Raw genomic sequence first — 23,594 nt, 5'->3', positions numbered from 1 at the left:
CCAAGAAGCCGTACTTCTAACAGCCCCATACCCACCCCTTAGTGGAAGGGACCATCTCTGGACTCCCAGGCCGCTGTATCACCCTACATGATAGCCAAGAGTGGCATTTAGAAAATATCTTTTCATGTCACTGCTTTCCAGGACTCTACCTGAGTTATCTGCAGAGGAAAATTTCTGTAAGATGAATCCTGTATTCCCAGTAGATGGCCTTATATTTCATGAAGTGTATTCGCAGGGGTAACTTTGGGGTCTAAGGTCCCACTCCCATGGCATTATTGGGTCCAGGGACCTTTATTCAGAATCCTACCCCCCACCCCCATCTTGTCTATGCCCTTTTCTCCATCCTTTGTGGCTTCTCATAGCAGGTATGGAAGTAAAAAAGAGGGGAACTGGTCTGAGATCAGAGGGTGAGGTCCTGGTAATCCACTGCTTCTGGGCTATGACAGACTCCGGGCTATGCTCAATCTCAGGGCATCAGACACAACTGACTCTGCAACGCTGACCACAAGTCACCAGTACATGTTGGTGCTCAACAGATACTGAGTGAATAGACAAGCCTGAAGTCCTCATCCGTTATGTTTAAAGAATAATAGTGGTTATCTCTTAGTAAGTGATACCCAGTGGTTGGGCGTTCTTCTGAGTGCTTCACAGACATTAACTCAGCTGTCACAACGATCCAATGACCTGGAATAGTATTATCCCCACCTTACTGGCACAGAGATAAGGGTTGTTTGCCAAGGTCGCATAGCCAGTAAATGACCAAGCTAAGATTGGCCAGGCAGCCAGTCTCCAGAGCCCATGCCCTTGACTTCCATGTTGGAGGCCATGACCTATTTTCACCCTGCTGAGTTAGAATTAAACAGGTGGAGATTAAATATAAGAGTCTAGCACTGTACCTGGCATATCCTAGAAACCGCCTCCTGTATATACCCCAGAGGGAGCCAGCCATGCAGTTGGTCTCAGCTGGGTCTGTCACGTGGGTCATCCTGGGAAACTCAGAATGAGAGCCACCCCCAGCCCTGATCAGGGTTCTCATTCTTTTTTCCAAATTGAGAATCAACCCTGGGGCTTCAGGCCCCTGATTGAGTCGCCTCCGATTGTGGCTGCAGTAATTATTAGCTATGTGGTCCCACTGGGCCCTGCCACACAGTGGCTGCTCTCAGCAGCAGGCTCAGCACTGTCTTGGGAGGGAAGAGGTTTGGAAAGGGTGGTCATACCGAGGGAGCTGTCAGGAGCTTGGTGAGCCCCTCCAAGTCTACAGGTTCAGATCATGGAGTCACTGATCCGGAAAGCACACTGAGACCCAGTCAGGGCATGTCTGCACACAAGGGCGCAGAGATGGGAAATGGCAGCAATGTGGCAGCTCTGTGTTAACTGGAGCTTAAAGGGGAGCCTTGAAAGGGTGAGAGGTGAGGTCCATAAAGTAGGCAGGGTCAGCCAGAACCAGGGTGTGATGAAAGGATGGTAGCAGGGCAGTGTGGGATCAGATGTGCAATTTGGAGAGCCTTGGGGCAGAAGGAGGCTTTTTACTCAGATGAAGAGATGGGGCAGGAAGGCCTGATGGACTGCCAGGACCTGGGCTATAGGCTTATTCCCACCTTGGCTAAGCCCTGCATGTGTGCTTGTCTCCACAGCCAAGCAGGTGTGTCCTGCAGAGAAGCTGAGCTGTGGACCCACCAGCCACAAGTGTGTGCCTGCCTCGTGGCGCTGTGACGGGGAGAAGGACTGCGAGAGTGGAGCGGATGAGGCCGGCTGTGCCACCTGTGAGTCTGGGGTCAGGTCCCCAGGGTCTGCCAAGCATAGCCAGGCCGCCACTCAGGGAGTGGCAGCCACTTTTGGGTAGGGGGCCTGGTTCTGGGGGACAGGAGGAAGTGGAAGGGGTTGATAGGTGGAGAGGAAAGACTAATGATCAGGACACTAGTAATGGCCAGGCACTGTGGAGACATTTTCTTCTTTCATCTTCACAACCACCTCACAAGCACCATTATCATCCCCATTTTGGGTGAGGAAACTGAGGCTCAGACAAGTGAGGAAAAGTGCCCAAGACTGAGTGATAGAACTGAGATTCAAATTCAGGTCTGGATAGCAAAGCCCATGAGCTTTTTACCATGTCAGACATCTGCTCATCCATTCCACAAGTCTCCGCTGATCTCCGCAGGGAGACCAGGGCTGGGCCACAGGGCTGACTGGTGGTGGCCTGCGCCAGTGCACTGGCAGTGTCGGGGAAAGGGAGGGAGGGAGGGAAGGATGGGGTGGAGAGGAACAGACAGATTCCTGAGGTATGAAGGATGACTGTTGCTAAAATCTCAGATTTGAGCACAAATGTTACAGGTTGGGAAGACATTCCCAACAGCCTCAGCAGGGACAGATGGACGTGGTCACTAGGACAGTTCCACATCACTGAGCTTCAAACACAGGATTATCTCCTTCCCAGGGGGTGGGTCAGCAGGTCTGGACCAGTAGGGAGCAGACCTGGGCCTCTTGTTTTAATTCAGTGGACACCTATTGTGTGCCAGGCCTATAGCCAGGCTCTGGAAGGGACGATGAGGTAGAGCCCACACATCCTTCCTCCGGGAACTCATGATTACGAGAGACAAGTAACTAGGCTGGAAGCTGGGCTAAGATATGGGTGATCACTCAGGGGGGATTTTGCTAGGTACTTACCCACCACTGCCTCTCTGGTTCCTCCCTCCACCAGCCTCTATATTTGTATCCTTCCTGGCCCAAGGGAAATGCCATCTCCTCAGGAGGTTTCTGAGTCATAGCATTCTAGGTTCTAAGTCTGGAGTTTGGATATGTCTGAAGCTGAGGGATCTGGGTATGGGAGAGAACCTGGCTGGAACCAGCAGTTTCAAAGCCCCAATGCTGGCAGTGGCTCATTCTTTCAGCAATGATGATTTTTTTAGGGTCTCAGTGGCCATGAGAATCCTCTCCCTCCTTACACCCCCATAATCAGATGTTTCCTCAGTCAAAAAAACCAACAACCACTGTTGCAGGGTGTGGGAATAGTTCTAACTAGGATATGTGTGGCAGGAATGTTCCCTGTTAATTATAGGATAGGGTGTTAGGTGTTCTGCTGGGATTCTCTGCTATAGCTCCCAGCCCAGCCACCTGGACAGAGGAAAGAGTCCCCCTTCTCTTGTCTGTCAGAGCTTCTTCCATTTGTGAGTGCTGGGAGTGGGGTCTCAGGGTATGGGCCTGAGAAGGGGAAACCTGAAGTTACTGTCAGCTTTGAAAGCTTGGAGGAACTCAGTGCAAAGTACTTCCTCCCCGAACTCCAAATGTAGTGAGTCCTCCCTCTCTGGGAAGGAATGAGGGGAACTAAAATAGAAATCAGCATAATCTTGAGGGGTACACCTCACAGGGTATTATGTGCTTTTCCCACCAATGCCCCAACATCCTAAAAACCCAGAAGGGGAGAAAAATGCAAATGTCAGAAACTTGACAGAGCTGTCAGCAACACATGACATGAACTGCCTACATTGTGAAGCTGAAGTCATCATTCTATTTTATGTTCAATGACTATGAAAAATGATGTTTTTTCCATCAGAAAATAAAAACACAGACTCTGGGCGCCCTCACATGGAGAGATCTGGTACTGCCACCACAACATTACCTGTTGCCACAACCATGCCCCTACCTGGGCCACTAGGCCCAGATGTTCTTAGCCTGCGTGTAAGGAGTGAAAGAGGCTATAAGATCGCTGCCTTATAAAGAGCTTACACTCCAGGAAGGGAGGGGGCAACCAGAAAGCCGAGAGGAAGATTATAGATAGAAAGGAAGAGCCCCAAACCTGAGTTCTGATTCCCTTGTCACCAGGGAGAACTGGTGCAACCCTGGGCAGGCTGTTCCTCTCTCTGGGCTTGTTTTTGCAGCTGTTAACTAGAAGTCGGGCTGGTGGTCTCCAAGGCCTTTCCATCCTGTGTACTCAGAGCAGCCCACCAGAGAGAGGAAGCCCAGTGCTCCAGGCAGGGCCCATGACTTGAGCCCTTAACCAGTGCACATCCCCGAATTAGTCCTCACAGCTGGGCTGGTCCAGCATCCATCCATGCCACACCCGCCCACTGCAGGAGACTCTGTACCAGGCCCTCAGGACCAAGACGGGTCAACTCAGACACATTCCCATGCAGTGTGTGGTCATGGAGCAGATGGAAAACACATGAGACCCAGACACCTGAGCAAGCTGTGAAGGAGAGCGAAGGGGGAGGGACACTTCCCAAGCAGTGGAGCATGAAGGGTATTATGAAACAGGTGGCCCGTGGGCCCTTGAAGGATGAAAATTCACAACTGTGAAATGTGGAGACAGTGATGGGCAAGAGGTGGGTACCCAACAGATGGAACAGCTTGAGCAAAGGCCTGGAGGTGGGCACGTGTGCATCTGGCCTAGTGCGGCTGAGGCCAGAGTATGTGCGGGAGTGAGGATGTGTGCGGGAGGAGGAAAGGGGGCAGAGCAGTGGCCGCGCCAGTGGACTTAGATGCCAGGCCAGGGAACGTGGACAGGACAGTGCAGGTCAGCGGGTGAGGAGGGGCCTGAGCTATGCGTGAGGAAGCAGCTCGGACCTCACTCCCTGGAAAGGCCAGAGTCATGTTACGTTATCATTTCCTAGGAAGACCACAGGCTTTCTGAGACAGGCTGCCCTCTGCAGCTTTAGAGTCTCCCGGGACCACCGTCCAGTGGGCAGCAGGACAGGCCCTCACTCCCAGAAAGGCTGGGGAGGCTCATTCTGTTGCCCCAAGTCACCCAGCACGACCCTGACCCCATTTCTAGGACTCGGCCCGCGCAGGGCCCCTCCTGCCTGTAGGTGAGGGTCTGGGCCCAGGCGCGGGACCCGCGGCCCGGGGGCCCGGGGCAGGAGCCGACCGGCTCTCTGTCCCGCGCAGTGTGCGCCCCGCACGAGTTCCAGTGCAGCAACCGCTCCTGCCTGGCCGCCGTGTTCGTGTGCGACGGCGACGACGACTGCGGCGACGGCAGCGACGAGCGCGGCTGCGCCCACCCGGCCTGCGGGCCCCGCGAGTTCCGCTGCGCCGGCGACGGCGGCGCCTGCATCCCCGAGCGCTGGGTCTGTGACCGCCAGTTCGACTGCGAGGACCGCTCGGACGAGGCGGCCGAGCTCTGCGGCCGCGCCGGCCCGGGGCCCACGGCCGCGCCCGCCGCCTGCGCCGCCCCCGCCCAGTTCGCCTGCCGCAGCGGCGAGTGCGTGCACCTGGGCTGGCGCTGCGACGGCGACCGCGACTGCAAGGACAAGTCGGACGAGGCCGACTGCCGTAAGCCCCCGCCCCGGCCACAGGGCCCAGCCCGCTGCTCTGCTGCTCGCCAACCAGGGGCGGCGGCGCCCCTGCCCGAGCGTCTGTCCCCCAGGCGCCGCTGCCTTTCCCAGCCCACTCACCTGTCACCCTGTTTTACTGCGGAGGAGCCTGAGCTTGGGAGCGTGAAGACGTGTTTGAGGTCACGTGGCTGCGAAGTCGCGGCGCTCGGGTCTAACCTGAGGTCAAGGGTTTTTCTCTGGTACCGGTGTCCCCCAACAGCCCCGGTGCCGGTGCTCAGTCCTTAGTAATTCAGGAACATCCGTGCCCTCAAGTCCTGCTGGGCCTGCTCATCCCTCAGGGCCTCACCCAGATTCCTGACCACCCCAGCTGGGCTGGGTCTCTCCCCTGGGCTACCACATGTCCCCAGGCCTTCGCATCTTACAGCACATGCCACCCTGTGATGTCTTCACCCCAGTCCCCAACCCCCAGATCCCCTCAGGACCCTGGAGGATGGGAAGCCTCCTAGTAGTCTCTGGTTTCCCCACCCTGGGCATAGCGCCCAGCACACAGTAGGGACATAGGAAGGGTTTGCTGAAAGAAAGAAATCATTTAGTAATGAGCACTGAGATTCAGAAAGAAAGTCATGCATCTGCTCTGGAGGAACGTGGCCCTGGGGAGCTGGTGGATGGGAAAATAGGACACCTGAGTTTTAGTCCTAGCACTGCCCCTGGGTGAGGCGATCCCCCTCTCTGAGCTTCAGTCTCCCCATCTGTACACTGGAAGTGCCTTGGCCAGGTGTCCTCTGGGAACTCCCAATCTCAGCCACTGGTTTTGTTGTGGGAGGGGGGTGGAGGGAAGAGAGCTGTCCCAAGACCATGTTGGCCCTGACCATCTCTCCCTTTGCCCTCTTCTGGTAGCACTGGGAACCTGCCGTGGGGACGAGTTCCAGTGTGGGGATGGGACTTGTGTCCCTGCAATCAAGCGCTGCAACCAGGAACAGGACTGTCCAGATGGGAGTGATGAAGCTGGCTGCCTGCAGGGTGCGTGTGGTCAGAAGCAAAGGGCAGTGTCCTTGTGAGGAAAGCCCTGAGCTCTCCCCTGGCACAGGAGAGAGCAGAGTTGAAAGAGGTCTCCCTTCGGCCCCTGATGAGCATCTTCTTCCAGAGCATCACGTGCCCCTAAACCACCCAGATCCCCTCCAAAGGGTCCTCATGACATTGAAACTGGATTTTTAAGGGCCCAGGGCAAAGGTCCCTTCAGATCGTGGGTCCAGCCCACAGGGTGTCTATAGACTTGCTGCTTTTCCCTCCCAGGCCTTCAGTACCATCAGATCACACCCAGACCCTCTAGCCCTGCCCTGCTTGATGATGCTTGGGCACCCTGATCATCCCTGGGATCCTGTCCTTCTGTGACCAGAACACCCATCAATCTTATATCCAGCCCACCAGTGGGGGCTGGGACTGGAGCTGCCCACCTCCTGTGGGCCCCACTCAACACAGCCTAGCCCAGCCCTACTGTCCACGTTCTTACAGGCCCTGTGTACTCTCTTGTCCAACAGAATCAACATGTGAGGGTCCCCGCAGATTTCAGTGTAAGAGTGGCGAGTGCGTGGACGGCGGGAAAGTGTGTGATGCTCAGAGGGACTGCCGGGACTGGTCGGATGAGCCTCTGAAAGAGTGTGGTACAGTACCTGTCCACTTCTGGCAGCTGGACTAAACCCTCCCTGCCATGCCCCCACCTGGCCCCCAGGCTGGGGCCGCACCTGCCCCTCTGCTCACCTCTGCTCTGACCCTCTCTCTGCACTTATGTGCTGTCCTAGGGCCTCAGATGGGGCTCTCTACCTCTGTATCTCTCCAAATCTAAGGTCCTTTCCTTTCCAGTCCAAATGCTCAAAAATTATGCTTTCTCTCACAAACCCAGCCTCTCCTCCTCACTCCTACCATTCAGGCCTCTGAGTGTGTGCTAACTCTGGAACTTTCTCTCCTCCTCAGTTTCCGCCCTATTGACCTTGCCAGGGCCCTGGCCTCTGAAGCCTTCATGCCCCCTGCAGGAGTCCCTGTAGAGGGAGAGGTATAGAACAGCGGGCAGGTGGCCAAAGAGGCACATCCCAAGGCCTGGTGGCTCAGGCCAGGCCTGGGTGAGGGTAGGGCAGACCCAGAAGTAGGAGGTAGCTCTGTCCTGAGCCCTGAGGAGGTAGGGGCTTTCTGAGCAAGCAGATTTACAAGTTAGTTGTGAGTAATGAGGGGAGTGAGATGGCTGTCCTGACGACTAGCGCTGCTGGGCGTTCCGGGAGCTGCCGGAACATGCTAGGAGCCCAGTGTAGGCTCAGGAAGGCTCATTTCTGAGGTCAGAGGTTTGGACAGAGAATTCCTGGGAAGACAAACCCTAGGCCAGAGACTCCCTCCCCACCTTCTTGGTAGACCCATTTTTCATCCTTGTGGCTACTCAAAGGAGCTTCGTTCTCTGGAGTGCCCCAGGAATATATTTCCACCCCTGTTGAAGATTTCAAGATTGATTTTGAAAGGGAGGGTAGTGGAATGAGGCCACTCAGCCTCCCCCTGAACTTATAGGAGATAGACTCTGCCTTCCCTGCTCCTTGCCTGCAGTGATCTTGCCCAAAGAAGTCTCCATGATTAGGACAGAAGTAGAAACAACTGAGCCTAGCCTCCACCTACCCCCCCCCTTCCAGGTTATAAGTTAGCCAGGGAATACTAACCTACTAAACACTTTCTCTCTTCTCTCTCTCTCTCTCTCTCTCTCTTTCTCTCTCATCTTTTGCATGACATGCCAAAGAGAAGTATGTTTGCATGTGTTTGTGTCTCTGGGCTGGTGACAGACCAGTGTCTGTATCCATGGCTCCTCTGAGCAAGGCAAGAGCATTGTATCATGCGTCTCTGTGTGTGTTCCACATCTGTTTGAGTGTGTCCGGGAAATCCACGGTCCATCTGTGCCTCTGCACGTAAGCTGTGTGTGAGCATGCAGGTGTGTGCATGTGCTGGGGAAGGTAACACTACCCGTTCCCCCCATGGTGGGCCTCAAATGCTGTGCTACTCAGGCCTCTCTGCACCACCTGCCCAGACCCCCTGCAGAGTCACTTCCTGACCAGAGAGAACTAGGAAGGCCCAGAGAATCCCTTTCAGCCTCAGCCTTGGTGCTGGCCTTCCAGGGCAGGGTTGATAGAGACAGAAAGGTCAGGACCACGACCCATTCTCTCGCCCCTACCCACCTTAGCCCCGGAGGACTCTGCCTTCCACTTTCAAAGAAGCCTGAGTCATTTAAGTGCCCCCCTTTTCCCTTTCAGAGCCGTCTGACACATGCCCCTCCATCAAGTGCTCAGTAAATACAGTCATTAGTTGCTGTTGCCTGCAAAAGGAGAGGGAGGGAGTGGTGCATGAGTGAGGCAGCGAGTGAGCAGGTGAATGAACGAATGATGGTGCTGAGGGGATGAAATAGTGTGGGGCAGGCAGAAAGGGCTTCAAGGGACAGAAAGACTCCCGGGGTGGTACACATAGACATTACCCAAAGCTTTTATACATGGCTCAGCCCACCCTAAAGGGCTCAGGGTTTCCCAGGGCAGGGTCTGGCTGAGTCACCCCCAGGCCTCCCAGTCATGGGGTTGCTATGGTTTTGTTCTTTCAGTTCTGTCAACGTCCCAGGGAAAGAGGAGGAGGCCCAGGGGTAAAAGGGAACATTCTTTAAGCATGGCTCAGGTTGGAGGTGGGGTGCCCACCGCTGTGCATGGCCTGGGGTGGGCAGCTGACACCAACTGCGCATGGCCACACCACGCTGGTTTAGCTCAGCTCTGCTTGGCTTGGCTGAAGTGCAGTGCATGAGCCTGGTGGGCAGAGGGGTGGCTCGGCACCTCCCCTTGGCTTGCAGAATTGACCTTCTGTAATTGTAAAGCTGAGAAGATGCTGTGAGAGCCTGGCAAGCCTTGGTCCTGGCCTCCCTGACCTTCCCTAGGATCCTGCCAGAGATGGGCAGTGGAGGACCGGGGAACCAGACGACCTCCAGACATCCCTTCATCTCTTGTAGCATTGGTAATCCTGGGACCAGGCCCGACTTCAGTGTAGTAATAGGGATAGGTGCTAAGAGGAGAGAAGGTGAAAAATCTGTTGTAGTTCATGGGAGGAGAGACTCGACTTAGCAACAACTCTGAAGAAAAAGGCCTGGGAGCCTTAGGTAACCAGACTCAGTAGGGGACAGCCTCTGCTATTCAGACTCAGACAGGTGGCAGACCAGGTCTGGACCCTGCCTGGAGAAGGACATGGCCAGATAATGTCTACCCAGAGGAAGGCACCAAAATGGCAGGTGGCCAGAAATCTGCACATTAAAAGAGAGGGAGGGAGATACTGGACTCTGCTCAGCCCCACCCAACAAGCTGGGGGCAGGAGCAAAAGCTGCAGGAGCAGACCCTGTGAGGAAGAGCTTTATAACAGGCAGTGCAGTTCCAGGAGAAGCCTGCTGCCTCGGGGGGGTGGCGGGGGAGTGGGCTTCCTGAACCTGGAGGTGCTTGAACAAAGGCATTCTTGGGGTGTCCTGAGGGTTGGACATGCACTCATTCAACTCTGAGGTCACGAGGAAGGAGATGCTGGAAGAAATGTGTTTGTGAAAGGAAAGATCTTAGGCAACTAGCTGCCTCCAGCCTGGTGGTGGACAAAGCCCTGACCTGGGACGCAAAGGACCTGAGTTCTGGTTCCACTCTCCCTGTCTGTATGTCTGGCCTGGAGCAAAGAACTGCCCCTCTCTGAACCTCCCCTTGCCCAGTCACCTGGTTAATGAGGCTGAGGTTCAATGAGGCTGCAGAGCATCCTGGCTCTGTGGGAGCCCTGCCATCCCCCAGTCTCTGCTTCAGCTCTCGGCCCTACCACTGTCCTGCCCACACCCTAGTCTGGGCTTCTGGACCCTCAGCCCGCGTCCCTCCCCAGGGCTGAACGAGTGCCTGCATAACAATGGTGGCTGCTCCCACATCTGCACGGACCTCAAGATCGGCTTTGAGTGCACGTGCCCAGCAGGTTACCGGCTCCTGGACCAGAAGACCTGTGGGGGTAAGACCCTCCCTTGATCCCACCTCCCCGAGCAGAGGCAGAGCCTCTGACTTGTTCTGACCTCTGTTCCTCCCCGCAGACATTGATGAGTGTGAGGACCCAGACGCCTGCAGCCAGATCTGTGTCAACTACAAGGGCTACTTTAAGTGCGAGTGCCACCCTGGCTATGAGATGGACACACTGACCAAGAACTGCAAGGCCGTTGGTATGGACACCCCAAAGTGGGGGCAGGGGGCCAGCTCTGAGGGGTCACAGAAAGCGACATGCTCCCACATATGAGGAGTGGATATGCACGGCATGCACGCGCACACACTTGTGCACACCAGTGCTCGGACTGTAGGTATCTATCACACACCATGCCCTGTACGTGAACACCCACATGTAGAGCCCAGAGACAGCACTCACACAACACACCGTGTGTAGATGCCAACGGCACTACAGCTACACACAGCGTGATATGTGCAGACCTACACAGTGATCAGCTCAGCCCACTGCATTCATTTCATTCGGTTCTTTGTAATGAACACCTAATGTTGTAGGCACTGGGGATCTAGCAGCAAGCAAAACACACATAAACCCCTGTCTTCCCTACAGGACAGCAACGTCTAGGTCTCTGATGATCTTCCTAAAATTGAATCCGAAATCTAAAAAAGGGTTTTGTATATACATAGACATGTGTGTCGTTGCCTGTGCACACATCTAAGTGGTGTCATATATTACACACACCTCACCCCAACTATTGGCTCAGAATAAAGTGCAAACTGTTCACCCAGTTCATAGGGCCCTTTGTGATCTGGTCCCTGCCAGTCTTTGCAGCTTCATCTCTTGCCATAGCCCCAGAAATGCTCTACACAAATTAAAGACTCAAAAGACCTCGAATCTCCTCCGTGGAGTCTCCCCCGAGCCTAGAGTCTGTCCTCCAAACTTCAGCTTCAGTTATCTTTCTAAAATACTTAATGCTCCCTGTTTCACTCCTTGAACACTGCAGTAGTGCCCAGAGAAGAGAAGTGATAGCTGCGGAGAAATGCATTCTAGGTAGAGGGGCCGCCTTGAGCAAAGGCCCTGGGCAGCAGAGTGCTGCTGTGGCTAGGTAAGGATAGGCGGTTTGGTGGCTGGAGTCAAGGTGTGTCAGGGGGTGAGTGATGAGGCTGGATAGGGAACTTGGGGTATGCAAGCCTAAGAGGGAGGTGGGGAATCAAAAAATTTGGAGGGAGTTTTTATAAAACTCACAAAAAGAATATGGTGCTTTCCAGCTTACCCAGTATTGTACCCAGTATTTCATCTACTCCTCTAACCTTTGAGATAGGAATTGTCACTCCTATTTTTCAGGAAAATGAGGTATCACCCAACAAACCAGTGGCAGAGCCTTGTTCTCCAGATTCCCCAACTCTTGCACTGATCTTTCCCCCTCAATCTCCCTGCATGGCAGCTGGCAGAAGCCCATCCCTAATCTTCACCAACCGGCACGAGGTGCGGAGGATTGACCTGGTGAAGCGGGACTACTCACGCCTCATCCCCATGCTCAAGAACGTCGTGGCCCTGGATGTTGAAGTTGCCACCAATCGCATTTACTGGTGTGACCTCTCCTACCGCAAGATCTACAGGTGAACAGTGGCAGGTGTTCTGCAACCAGACCTAGCTGGGGGCAGGAGCTGTCAGAGGAGAGGAAGAGTGGCCTCTGCACTCCTTCTGCCTCTAGGATTCCCCAGGATGGAGCTGGGACTTGGGAAGGGAGACACAACCATTGGAGCTGCCAGGACTCCACCCCCTGGACAGGCCTGGGCTGAAGGGTCTCTTGGGAGAGCAGCTTTGAGCCCCATATACCCAGGCTTTGACTGACCTCTGGCGGCCTTGTAGGGCAGTGCAAGACACAGTAAGTGTCCAGCCAGAGCAGAAAGGAAGAAATCCCTTGCCTTGATGACTTTCATAGCAGCTCACATATCCATGTTAGCTCCTAGGGACTTGCACACCTGGTCCTGCCTAGAAGATCCCACTCATAACATAGTGACATCCCCTGTGATGCTCCTAAGGGAAAAGTGTAGAGGAGGCCTCTGACCCTGTCTAGGAGTCAGGGGATCTTCCTGAATGGCATTGCCCCCAACCCAGCCCTTCACTGTCTGTGACACGAAAGTCAGAGGACTTTTGTGCTTGAGACAGTTTCTTTACACACGAGGAGGAGCTTTCCTAGGTCTTTCTCAGATGCCACAAGCCTGCTGCCTGCATGTCCTGCCCCCTCCCCCAGCCCACCCCTTTTCATAGTCATGGCTTTTCTTTGTCCTGAGATCCACTTGGTGGGGCTACCAATGACCAGGCACTGGGTAGGTGAGTGAATGGATGGGTGGGTGGGTGAGTGAATGGAAACAAATATACTTCACTGACAACTCAATGCCTATTACACCCCCTCAAAACAAAGACACACAGAGAGAGAGACAGACAGGGGCTGTTTCATTTCATTACAAAGCCTCCTCCAACCCTTCAGGATGATGTATTCACCATTTTTCTATTGCTGTAGCCTGTGATCACACTGTATTGTAATTGTTTGGCTAGAAATTTCTGTCCCCTACTAAACCTAGCTCCTCCAGGCCAGACACTATGACTGATTCAAGCCAGTACTCTTACCCCATGGCCCAGGGAATGTGTTGAATGGAAAATAGCCAAGTTCCTCTAAAATGTGCTGAGGCTCTCAGAGAAGAAATGGGGGGAGGGTCCATAGGCAGCTCCAGATGGAGCCCATGGCCAGCTCTGGTTGCCCCTAGTGCCTACATGGACAAGGCCAGCGATCCAGCAGAGCAGGAGGTCCTTATTGACGAGCAGCTGCACTCTCCAGAGGGCCTGGCGGTGGACTGGGTCCACAAGCACCTCTACTGGACCGACTCGGGCAATAAAACCATCTCAGTGGCCACAGCTGATGGTGGCCGCCGGTGCACTCTCTTCAGCCATGACCTCAGTGAACCCCGGGCCATTGCTGTCGACCCCCTGCGAGGGTGAGTGTCCCTAACCTGAACTTTCCATTCTCCCACTGCAGGTGCTCAGTCCTCATGTATTTGTCACAAGAACCACCTTGAGGGCTTTGGAAGGCCCTGGGATCCTCCAACCCATGAGGAAGAAAGTCTGCATGAGCCCCTCTGCCTGTTAACACTGAGCAAGGGTTCTTTGGGCATTGATTGTCAGCATCTTCTGGGATACTGCTGCTCACTCATCATATCATAGAAGCAGAGCATCTGAATGCAGAGCAGGGCTCTCAAGATTGCAAAGGCAGGAAGTCTTTCCTCAGGCTGCTGTGTGCTGTGGGTGGGCATTTGCTGGCTGCTCACAGACTTCCGGAGATAGGAGTGCATTACTTCCCAGAAAGCTTGTCATTTGGGAGCAGCTGTGCCCATTAGAAAGTGTTTTGTTTTTTCCCAAATCCCCAAATATGCCTTCCTCTGACTTCCTTCATTCTGCCTCTGGAGTTACATCAAAAATATCTACTCCTTACCCGAGGGCAGCATAGGACAGCCTGCAAAGTCTGGGGACCAACATCCCTGGGTCTGCTTCGCTCCAGGTTGCCCACTGCCATCCCCCCCTGTTTCCTGTGTGCTCTCATGTAGATCTGAGGCTGCACCTGCCATACCCATCTCCCAAACCATATAGTGACAACCAGCCCATCCCTGGTCCACTGTGGATCTGTCAGGGTCCCAGCAGGAAACCCTACTGCACATTTAAGTTAACTTGAGGGGGCTTAATGAAGGGACTATTTACGAGTGGGTAAGCTCTAAAGCACTATCCTGGACTAGTGACAGCAGCATATTACCAGGTAGGCCTGGGTGGCAGGAGTGAGCAAGGTTACCCCAAGGGGAGAGCGGGGTAGAGAGTGTCACCTTTAGACCATTAGCAGAAGGCAATGCTGCAGGGGAGGCAGGGAACAAATGTCCTGAACTCAATATCTCTGCTTTCCCCCTCCAGTATTTTGCTGAACACAACCGGGAGCCGGGAGGCTAGGCAGTTGTGGTTCCCACATGGATCAAACTTTCAGTACACAGAGCGGAATGGAGACAGATAGAGAGTGAATCCAAAGTGGCAAAGGGCAGGGATCCTGGACAGTCACTCAGCCCCCAGCCCAAAGACAGTCTTGACTTGATACCAGGTAACAGTGAGGCAGATTTGAGAAGTTTAAGCACATAGGCTTAACTGGTTCAGTTTGAATATAAATTTAAATTTGAAGCCTGGATCCATTACTTACTGACAATGTCATTTTAGGAAAGTCAACCCCTCTGAGCTACAATTTACTCATCTGCAAAATGGAATTAAAACTTAAACCCTCATGGGACTGTTGTGAGGTAAAATTAAAACATTATTCCACAAATATTAAGTAAGACCTATTATATGCCACCCATGAGTTACCCTCCAGGTATAACATGACCAACAGGCAAGGAGCCCGCAATGGGGCTTACTGCAGTGAGGAAACAGACAGTAGTAAGCAAGCACACCACAGAACCTGAGTACAGATGCCCAAACAGCTGTGGAAGCAAAGAACATGTGCTTTAAGAAGAGAGTAACAAGGAAGGGATCCGAGAATGAGTCTCCACTGAAAAGATGTTTAAATGGAGAACTAACCAGAGAGAGAGTGGGGGACAGAGGCTTTGCAAAGACAGGCTTGGTACCCTGGGGAGTCAGAAACAGGCCCTGCAGGGCATACGTGAGGTTAGTGAGGGAGGTGTGTGTAAGGGGTGGGAGGGCAGGAGAGACAGTCAGAGGTAGGCAGGGGCCTGCTCATGCAGAACGCCGCTAGCTATGGTAAGGATTTGGGATTTTATTTTAACGGCAATAGGAGAAGCCACTGTAAAATTTAAAAACAGGAGAGTGACAACTTTCCATTTTTAAAACCTCACTTGTGCTTGCTTTGTTAAAAGAGGCAGGATTATTACATTTGTAAGCACATGAGGGGAAACCACTCAGCCCAGTACCTGGCACATAATAAGTACTCAACAGATAGGAGACACCTTGACCGAGCCCTGGCTGTGTGACATGGGGCTGGTCATTTACTCTGCAGATCACTTACACTGCAGACCAGGAGAATGAGAGAGGGCTGCTAGAGCCTTTCCCTCTCTGGCATGCTGCCAGACATGGAGAGATGGCTCACAGGTTGTCCACCCAAGGCAAGTGGACTCTCAGGGAATAAAGCCTCTCCAATTGCTTAGACGAGGTAAAGGCTAACGCACCTACTAACTCCAAGCTTTCATGGTTTTAATGGATTTCTAAGGTCTTCCCGGTCCCTACTAAGCATACCCTTCAAGGGGTTAAGGAGCCCATGTGACCTAGACCACCCCAGTCATGTCCCTCGACAAGAAGCCACATTGGGTTCTTCTCTCTTACAGGTTCATGTATTGGTCTGACTGGGGGTACCAGGCCAAGATCGAGAAGTCAGGACTCAACGGCGTCGACCGGCAAACATTGGTGTCAGACAATATTGAATGGCCCAATGGAATCACCCTGGGTGAGCCCTGCCTTCCCCGGGTCAGGAGCCTGTTCTGACACCTGATCCTCACCACTGCCTGGAGCTCCTCTCTTGTTTCTGCAGCCCCTTGTAGTGCCACTGCTTTTGCTGCCTATGGTTGTCCCAGGGTGACCTCTGTCTGAGGCCTGGAAATATGGGCAGGGAGGGGGCCCGAAGGAGCAGAGATCCATCCAGGCAGCTGTCCCAGGCTCATAACCTGCACCCCCACCCCCGCCCCGTTTCCTTCCCAAGATTTGCTGAACCAGCGCCTGTACTGGGTAGACTCCAAGCTGCACCAGCTGTCCAGCATTGACTTTAGCGGAGGCAACAGGAAGATGCTGATCTCCTCCCCTGACTTCCTGAGCCACCCTTTTGGGGTAGCTGTGTTTGAGGTGAGCCCCAGGGTGGGGACATATGGCTCCATCAGGAAGCTAAAGCCTCATAAAGGCTTATTCAAGTAGGACGGTTTTCTGAGACTTGTCCAAATGGAAACAAAAGGACAGGCAGTCATCTGACTTGTTTGTGTACAATCTGTGAACTACTGACATACGAGGCTTTGCAGCCCTTTGCCCACCTGGCTCCCTTCCCAAGATCCCTCCCTCAGAGTGCTTCCAGGTAAGTTGCTGGATCATGTGTTTCATCGGCACCCAGTAGACCCACATATACAGAAGGCATATAAAGGGGGGAGGGAGAAATAATAGACATTTCCTTAAAATCATTTATTGTTGGACATGGACCGAGAGACTGTTAAATCCAGTACAATTTTACTGACCTTTGCTGGACTCTGGGGTCATAAAAGTGAATCAGACATCATCCTAGTTCTCAAGAAGCTCCCAGGAATGTAAAGAGTCAGCACCCTCCTGTGTTTTGACTCTTAACCTTTCTTCTCGGAGAATAAGGAAGCAAGAACTAATCAAGGTCTCGCACACTGACCTCTTCCCCCAAACTGACACCAAGGGGAGGGAAAGCGGGGGGCAGTGGTCTGTGGTGGGCAATGGCAATATTTGCTTGGCGCAACATCACCCAGATCTACTCTGAAATTGTGGGCAAAGCCCCACCTCCAAATCCAGCGCCTGCTTCAAAATACAGGTGTGTTCAGACATATGCATATGTGCTTCTGGATCTGTATGGCATGTGTATGTGAAGTATAGGTATGTGCTGTGTATTCATAAATGTAAAGCGTGCATTCCTGTTGTGCTGGTGCTTGTGACTGTAAATTCCACACCACTACTTAGACCAGTGCTTAGTGAGGTACCAGTGTGCCTCTGTGTAGAGGGAAGCATGCGGGCATGTGTCTCGATCTGTGCATGAAGATGCATGGGTGTACCTGTAAGTGTGGATTTGTCATGTAGGTTTGTGTGAATCAACCACAGGATGCACATGTGTGTATCCCCAGAGGCTGTAGGAGGCCCAGGAGGGAACAGTTCTCAGCTGCTCACCCATATCCTCCAGCCCTGGTAATGGTAATAGCTATAGAGACCCAACCTTGGGTTTCTGCTGGGAGGAAGCAGGCTGAGCTCAGCATTAATGACAACCTTCAGGCCAAAAGCACAGGATCATCAAACAACTCTCTGGGACAAAGAGAAAGCAGAGCAGATTCTATAGTGCCACAGCTGAATCCCAGTGAATCTGTGGACAGGAGAGCTCAGGGAAAGTGGCAGGGAGGGCCTTATGACTATGGATTGGGGCCAAGCCCTCAGGTTGAGGTTATGGGTATAGGCTCTAGGCCTCCCATGCCCTGTATCTGTATCCACAGGACAAGGTGTTCTGGACAGACCTGGAGAACGAGGCTATTTTCAGTGCAAATCGACTCAATGGCCTAGAAATCTCCATCCAGGTTGAGGTTATGGGTATAGGCTCTAGGCCTCCCATGCCCTGTATCTGTATCCACAGGACAAGGTGTTCTGGACAGACCTGGAGAACGAGGCTATTTTCAGTGCAAATCGACTCAATGGCCTAGAAATCTCCATCCTAGCTGAGAACCTCAATAACCCACATGACATTGTCATCTTCCATGAGCTGAAGCAACCAAGAGGTGAGCTTTTCCTGGTCCCTAATCCCTGCCCATCTCTCTTCCCTCCACCAATCAGGCTGTGTTCATGTCCATGTCATGTCTCAGCAGCCCCAGGATGAATAGCAGCAATTCCTCACCTTGGTAGAGTGCTTTGCTGCCACATACTCTATCTTATTTTGCCTTAAGCTTTTGGTGAAATAAGGCTGGGTTTAAGTAAATACATGAGTGCTGTTTTTGCCAATCCTACGAAGTATGGGTTTTCCTTTCTCATTTAACACTTGAGGAAACTGTAGCTCAGAGAGGTGAAAAAGAGATAAGGTTGGTGCCTGACTCCAGATCTAGAAATTTAAGTAAGAAATATGGTGTTGGGATGGGAGCAGGGGACAGGGACTCTGGAATCCAACTGATCTCAATTTAAATTCTGTCTCCAAAATTACTAGATGTACAGCAGAGCTGTTAAATTCCATCCCCAAAATTACTAGATGTACAGCAGAGCTGCCATTCCAATTAAATGAAAGGACAGGTCTAGAACACCAGGGATAGTACAGGATGGTGCCCGGTGTGTGGTAGAGAAAGCTTCTTGAGCAAGCCAAGTGGGAGGGACTCACCTTCTGGATGGGAAGGCCTGGCATGGCCTGACTGTGCTCCAGCTCTGTCTCTTTTCATCTCTGCCATTAGCTGCAGATGCCTGTGAGCTGAGCGCCCAGCCCAATGGAGGCTGTGAGTACCTGTGCCTTCCTGCTCCCCAGATCTCCACCCACTCTCCCAAGTACACCTGTGCCTGTCCTGACACAATGTGGCTGGGCCCAGACATGAAGAGGTGCTACCGAGGTAAGCAAACATATCGGGGGTGGCACCTGGCAATGCCAGGCCTTGTCCTGCTCAGGTCCGCCCTTGGCTTCTAAGACACCAGAGCTCCTGGTTTTCCTGTCTTTTCTGGCCACCTGTTGCCTTTGCAGTCTGCTCTTCTTTACCTCCCATGAAGGCTGGTGTCCCCCAGGGTCCTTCCAAAGCTTTCTCTTCTCACTCCCAAGAAAAATGCATGTTTACATACATTTTAAGTTCAGTTTGAGAGGCTTTTTTGGCACCCCTTAAAGACCTCAAATTAAGAACCCTGATTTCCATGGTTTCGGTTACTATTTATATGCAGGTAAGTTTATTTCTCACCTAGAACTTAACACATTAGATAGAAGCCCTTTTGTGATATGGTTGGGACTAATAGTTAAATATAAATTTATATTCATTTCCCAGCCTTAATGCAGGACCAAAGTCTTTTGTTTCACCATGTATCTGCTACAGCATTTATGACTCCCAGTTCAGTTGTTCAAAGTGGAGTGAGACTTAAACCTGAGAGTGTGACAATATGAATATAAAATCTTCCTTGATTTATAAGATCTCCCCTCCTCCCAGTCTTTTACAGTTATCTTGACCACACCTAATTAATTCTACTACATTGTTTTAATCACTCATCTTTATCAAATCAACACGCAGTATAAACATAAAGTGCTTGGAATTCAGCTAAAGAAAAGATTGTAGCCCATTCAGGAGGATTAGGGAAGGCTTCGTAGAAGGGGCATTTGAGCTGAGCCATGACGATGCATTCATATGGATAATTCAGGCAATAATTTAGACACTAGAGCAACAGAATTCTCTGTCCAGTGATCTCCATGGTATTTCCCCTCCAGCACCTCAATCTACCTCAACTACGACGTTAGCCTCTACCACAACGAGGACAGTAGCAAACACCACAGGCACCCCTGGGACCACCGTCCGCAGCCCCACCTACCAGAACCACAGCACAGAGACACCGAGTCTGGCACCTGCAGCCCCAAGCTCATTTAGTGTCCCCAGGGTTCCTGGCATCAACCCATCTACCCCAAGCCCTGCAACCAGCAACCACTCCCAGCACTGTAAGGAAATGAGTTTTGCATTCTTTCATGACATGGAGGGGTTGTGGGGAAGCCACGATGGGAGGGTTCATGGGAAGAAGAAATCGTACCAATGCTGAATATTGGATATCTTAGAGGAGGAAGTGGAAGGAGGTAGAGAGCCAACCTGCAATTTAGGAGTCTTAGGAATCCCTACCTTATAGAGGGTCTTGAGGGAAGCTACTTCGTGTATCTGAGCCTCAGTTTCCTCACCTACAAAGTGGAAATAATAACCCTCCCCCTACCAATTTCACAAAATTGCATGAGACAGGTGACAGTGTGAATGGCTTCTGCCGACTCTGGGCTTGCCTTTAGTTGTAACATGTGAGCGGTGTCCCTCAGGTTTGGAAACTTCAAAAGCTAGTGTCAACTAACCCTTGGTAGGTTCCCCAGATAGTGGTATCTGTAATAATGGTCTGTTTGTGCCGCTTTCCAAACCCTGAAATGAAGACAATTAAGTTCACTGCTTATTAATTATCTGGAGCAGTAACTGTCATGGCTAGAAATGTTCTATCTCATTAATCAGCAAATACCTTTTTAATTGCATTACTTGCCAGGGAGGGTTTATTGAAGACGATAAACTATCTTTTAAATGTTTGCCTATCCACACATGGTCCCCAAGCTGAGCAGCTTGGCAGTACCTCTCTAGCTGAGACTGTCTGGCCAGCAGCTGGATTTCAGAGTTGAACACTTACCCTGAAGTTTAGAAGCAGGCAGAACATGTGTGAATCCCAGTTTCTCTCATCTGGGGCAGAGCCTCTGGCCGGTGCATATATGAGTGGTTTCCCCATGCTCTTGGTTTTAACATCCAGTGCTTGCGGAGTCCTGGAGTGAGAGGACAGGCCCATGTCAGGTTTTTTTCTCCCCTTAATGATTAGGTTCCTTTAGAGCCAATTGGAGAAAGAGGCACATAGAGGATTTGGGCCACTGCCTGGGACAGTCATCTCTCGGGGAGCAAAAGCAGACAAAGGCTCCTTTTCACTCCCCAGAGGGCTGTCATGAGGATACAGGGGGATGCCTTTTAAACCACAAGTGCTATACAGGCATCATAAAGAAGATGGTTATATGAGTGAAAGAGATGGCACAACATATTTTTTTAAAAATACAGCACATTATCTGTGTACTTTTCAGTTTAGAATGTGCTTTTGTATATCCTAGTTAGACCTCACAACAGCCCCTACCACACTTCCTGCTAGACAGGCTGTGCCAAGCACTGTGCAGTGTGTGAATGGAATTTGTGAGCATTTGACATAGATTGCTTCATTTAATCTTCACAATATCCCTAGGAGGTAGGAAATGTAATTATCCTCATCTTAAAGATTAAAAACAAATGTTATTTATTATATATAATACTTGCCTAAGGTCACACAAGTTATAAATAGAACCAGAATTTGATAAGTTTGACCCAGGAGGCTGTGCTCTTCATTTTACTATACTATACTGCATCCCATTTAATTGCTTATTAAAACAATAAAGCAGATCGGAAGATAGTCTGCTAAAAACAGAAGAAACATAGTAGGTGCCGGCTGAAAAAGGCAATTGCCCCAATCAGTCAGCAACACGAAGCTCTAAGTGCTCCTCTGCCCAGCGTAGCCCCCAGCTTCCTACCACTGTGTGTGACTGTGGAAAGCAAATGGGTGTTGGGTCACAAGCCTAAGTTTTGAGTCCCAATTTTGTCACTTACCTGTGAGTCCCCAAAACCCTAGTAAGACTCAATTTCCCCATCTGCGAAATGGAGATAACTCTACTGCCTGCCTCACAGCAGTTTTGATTGGATCTAGAGAGACTGATTATTAAGCATTAGCCAGGGTCATTGTTTTAGAATAAGGGCAAGAAGCAGAAGGTAGTTTTTAGCTTGAGACTGAACAGGACTTGGGCTTTTAGTGATGGAACACTGTTCTACAAATATTTTTGGTTTGCAGATGGGAATGAAGGTGGCAAGATGGGCTCAGCAGTCACTGCTGCTGTCATTGGGATCATCGTGCCCATGGGTGAGTGTGGCCCCAAGTCATAGAGAGAGGAGACCCCTGCCCAGGGCCTGGGAGGAAATCACTAAAAGGATAGTGTGATTAGCACACTGACCTGCCTTGTCAACTTTTTCTTCTCTGGCTGCCTTCCCGCCCACTTCCCAGTCCTGATTTAGTTTGGTGCCTTAGCTTGGCACAAAGGTCCTCCAGGACCAGGCTCCAGGTGATCATTCAGATGCATCGTCCATTACCCCTTCATTCACACTCTGCAGTCCAGCTGTGTGAAGCCAGAGTGTAGGCTCCACGGGGACATGCTGGCCTTACAGCACACCACTATCCCCAGCTTCTAGTAGGAAACAAGCTATTTGTTGAATTTAATTAGTAGAGCTACTTGCTGTTCTTTAAATAGATCATACTATTTGTCCTTCTTTCTCTTTGGTTTTCAGCAAACATTTATCAAGGAGTACTATGTGATAAAGGTGGGGGGTGGTGGTTAAAAATGAGGCAGGCATGGTTCCTGTCATCCAAAAGTTTCTAGTCTTATCAGAGAGACATACATAACAAAGATAATTTGATGATGACATGGTAAATCCTAAAATTGAGCCATATGCAGTTTGGTAGACGTGCTCGGGAAGCACTTAGAACTGGGAGAGAAGGAAAGCAGGCAGGGACAGTTAACTGACATTTGAGCCAAATCAGCCAAGTGAAGACACATCAAGAGCAATCTAACCACTGAAGACAGCATGAGCAATGCCAGGAGTGGAAAATGGCACGGGAGGGTAGGGAGTTCATATGGACAAAATATAACATTTGACTAACCCCTGCAGGGAAACATGGGGGCCAATTCATTCTTTCCTGCCCTGATGTTCACAGGGACAGCCGGTCTCTCACACCAGTCACAGTTCTTGGTAGGATCTTTGATTGCCCATCCATAGATTTCTCTCTCTTACTTGTCCATAATTACCTCAAGGACAAGGACTTGGCCCTTTTATCCATGAAATCTTCATTGTGTTGATGAGTGAGTGAACATTTTACAAACTTCTACACTGCACAGGGGACTGTGCCAAGAATCCAAGCAAGAAAAAGATTAAAGACTTTAAGAGCTTTCAGTCATTCATCACTTAGTCATATAAAAATGATATGAGAGAGGTGTTAATACATGGAATGTGGTCTAATAGAGGTGTGCTCTTTGGAGGAAAGGGAGTAGTATTTGAGAAGATGACATCTGAATTGACCTTGAAAGGCTTCAAGATGATGAGACTATTCTAGGCTTATTTTGTGTGGGGTGAGTAGAAAATACTCTGAGTATCATTTAGTGAAAGAGAAACCCCTTTCCTGCCATCCTTGGCCCTACAGAAAGACATGAGGGAGACTTCACCTTTGAGCTGGACCTGAAGGATGGGTGGTTAATGAAGGAAGAGATGGGAGAAAGGCTTCCAAGCAGCAGAAAAGAACACTTAGAAACAGAACCTGTGGAACAAGGGACAGTGAAACTGGAGAAGGGGCTGCACTGACTAGAGCCTGCTGGAGGTCCAGTGAAACTTGTGTCTTCCTCCAGGGGTAATAGCCTTGCTGTGCATGAGTGGCTACCTGATCTGGAGAAACTGGAAGAGGAAGAACACCAAAAGCATGAATTTCGACAACCCAGTATACAGGAAAACAACGGAAGAAGAGGATGAAGATGAGCTCCACATAGGGAGGACCGCTCAGATTGGCCATGTCTATCCTGCAGTAAGTCTTCCTTGCTGGAAGAACACCTGCTTTCCTTCCTCCTCCCACTCCTTTCTTCCTTGCCTCCCTCATTTTCCTCCTTCCTGTCTGTCTGTCCTTATTCAAACACTTATCCAAAAACCTACCATGTGCCAGGCACTACCTTAGGCCCTGGGGACAGAGAAATGCTATGGCTGGTGGTTG

At 51.3% G+C, this 23,594-nt stretch overlaps 1 protein-coding gene and 1 long non-coding RNA gene across 8 annotated transcripts in view; one reads left to right on the top strand and one right to left on the bottom strand.

Annotated features, from left to right (window-relative positions):
- The window catches only part of LOC119235717 (uncharacterized), a 67,254-nt gene that overhangs the window by 28,534 nt on the left and 15,126 nt on the right, over window positions 1–23,594 (bottom strand). For all 5 annotated transcript variants that reach the window (XR_008550360.1, XR_008550358.1, XR_005122896.2 and 2 more), the window contains exon 3: window positions 20,409–20,538. This is a non-coding gene — a long non-coding RNA (uncharacterized LOC119235717). The remainder of the gene's footprint in view (window positions 1–20,408; window positions 20,539–23,594) is intronic.
- The window catches only part of LRP8 (LDL receptor related protein 8), a 64,010-nt gene that overhangs the window by 35,633 nt on the left and 4,783 nt on the right, over window positions 1–23,594 (top strand). For 2 of the 3 annotated variants that reach the window (XM_037499252.2, XM_037499251.1), the window contains exons 4-17: window positions 1,635–1,763; window positions 4,882–5,265; window positions 6,165–6,287; window positions 10,176–10,295; window positions 10,375–10,500; window positions 11,725–11,899; window positions 13,052–13,279; window positions 15,653–15,771; window positions 16,024–16,163; window positions 17,665–17,806; window positions 18,464–18,616; window positions 19,471–19,695; window positions 21,636–21,704; window positions 23,239–23,411. In XM_037499252.2, the coding sequence (XP_037355149.1) occupies window positions 1,635–1,763; window positions 4,882–5,265; window positions 6,165–6,287; window positions 10,176–10,295; window positions 10,375–10,500; window positions 11,725–11,899; window positions 13,052–13,279; window positions 15,653–15,771; window positions 16,024–16,163; window positions 17,665–17,806; window positions 18,464–18,616; window positions 19,471–19,695; window positions 21,636–21,704; window positions 23,239–23,411 (2,306 nt within the window). The remainder of the gene's footprint in view (window positions 1–1,634; window positions 1,764–4,881; window positions 5,266–6,164; window positions 6,288–10,175; window positions 10,296–10,374; window positions 10,501–11,724; window positions 11,900–13,051; window positions 13,280–15,652; window positions 15,772–16,023; window positions 16,164–17,664; window positions 17,807–18,463; window positions 18,617–19,470; window positions 19,696–21,635; window positions 21,705–23,238; window positions 23,412–23,594) is intronic. The other variant, XM_037499253.1, reaches the window with a different exon arrangement.

The sequence above is a fragment of the Talpa occidentalis genome, unplaced genomic scaffold (assembly GCF_014898055.3).
Source record: "Talpa occidentalis isolate TD23 unplaced genomic scaffold, MPIMG_talOcc4v2.1 talOcc4.9, whole genome shotgun sequence".
In the NCBI taxonomy this organism is placed as follows: domain Eukaryota; kingdom Metazoa; phylum Chordata; class Mammalia; order Eulipotyphla; family Talpidae; genus Talpa; species Talpa occidentalis.
The sequence above is the reverse complement of the archived record's forward strand: the minus strand, read 5'-3'. Positions and strand labels throughout refer to the sequence as shown.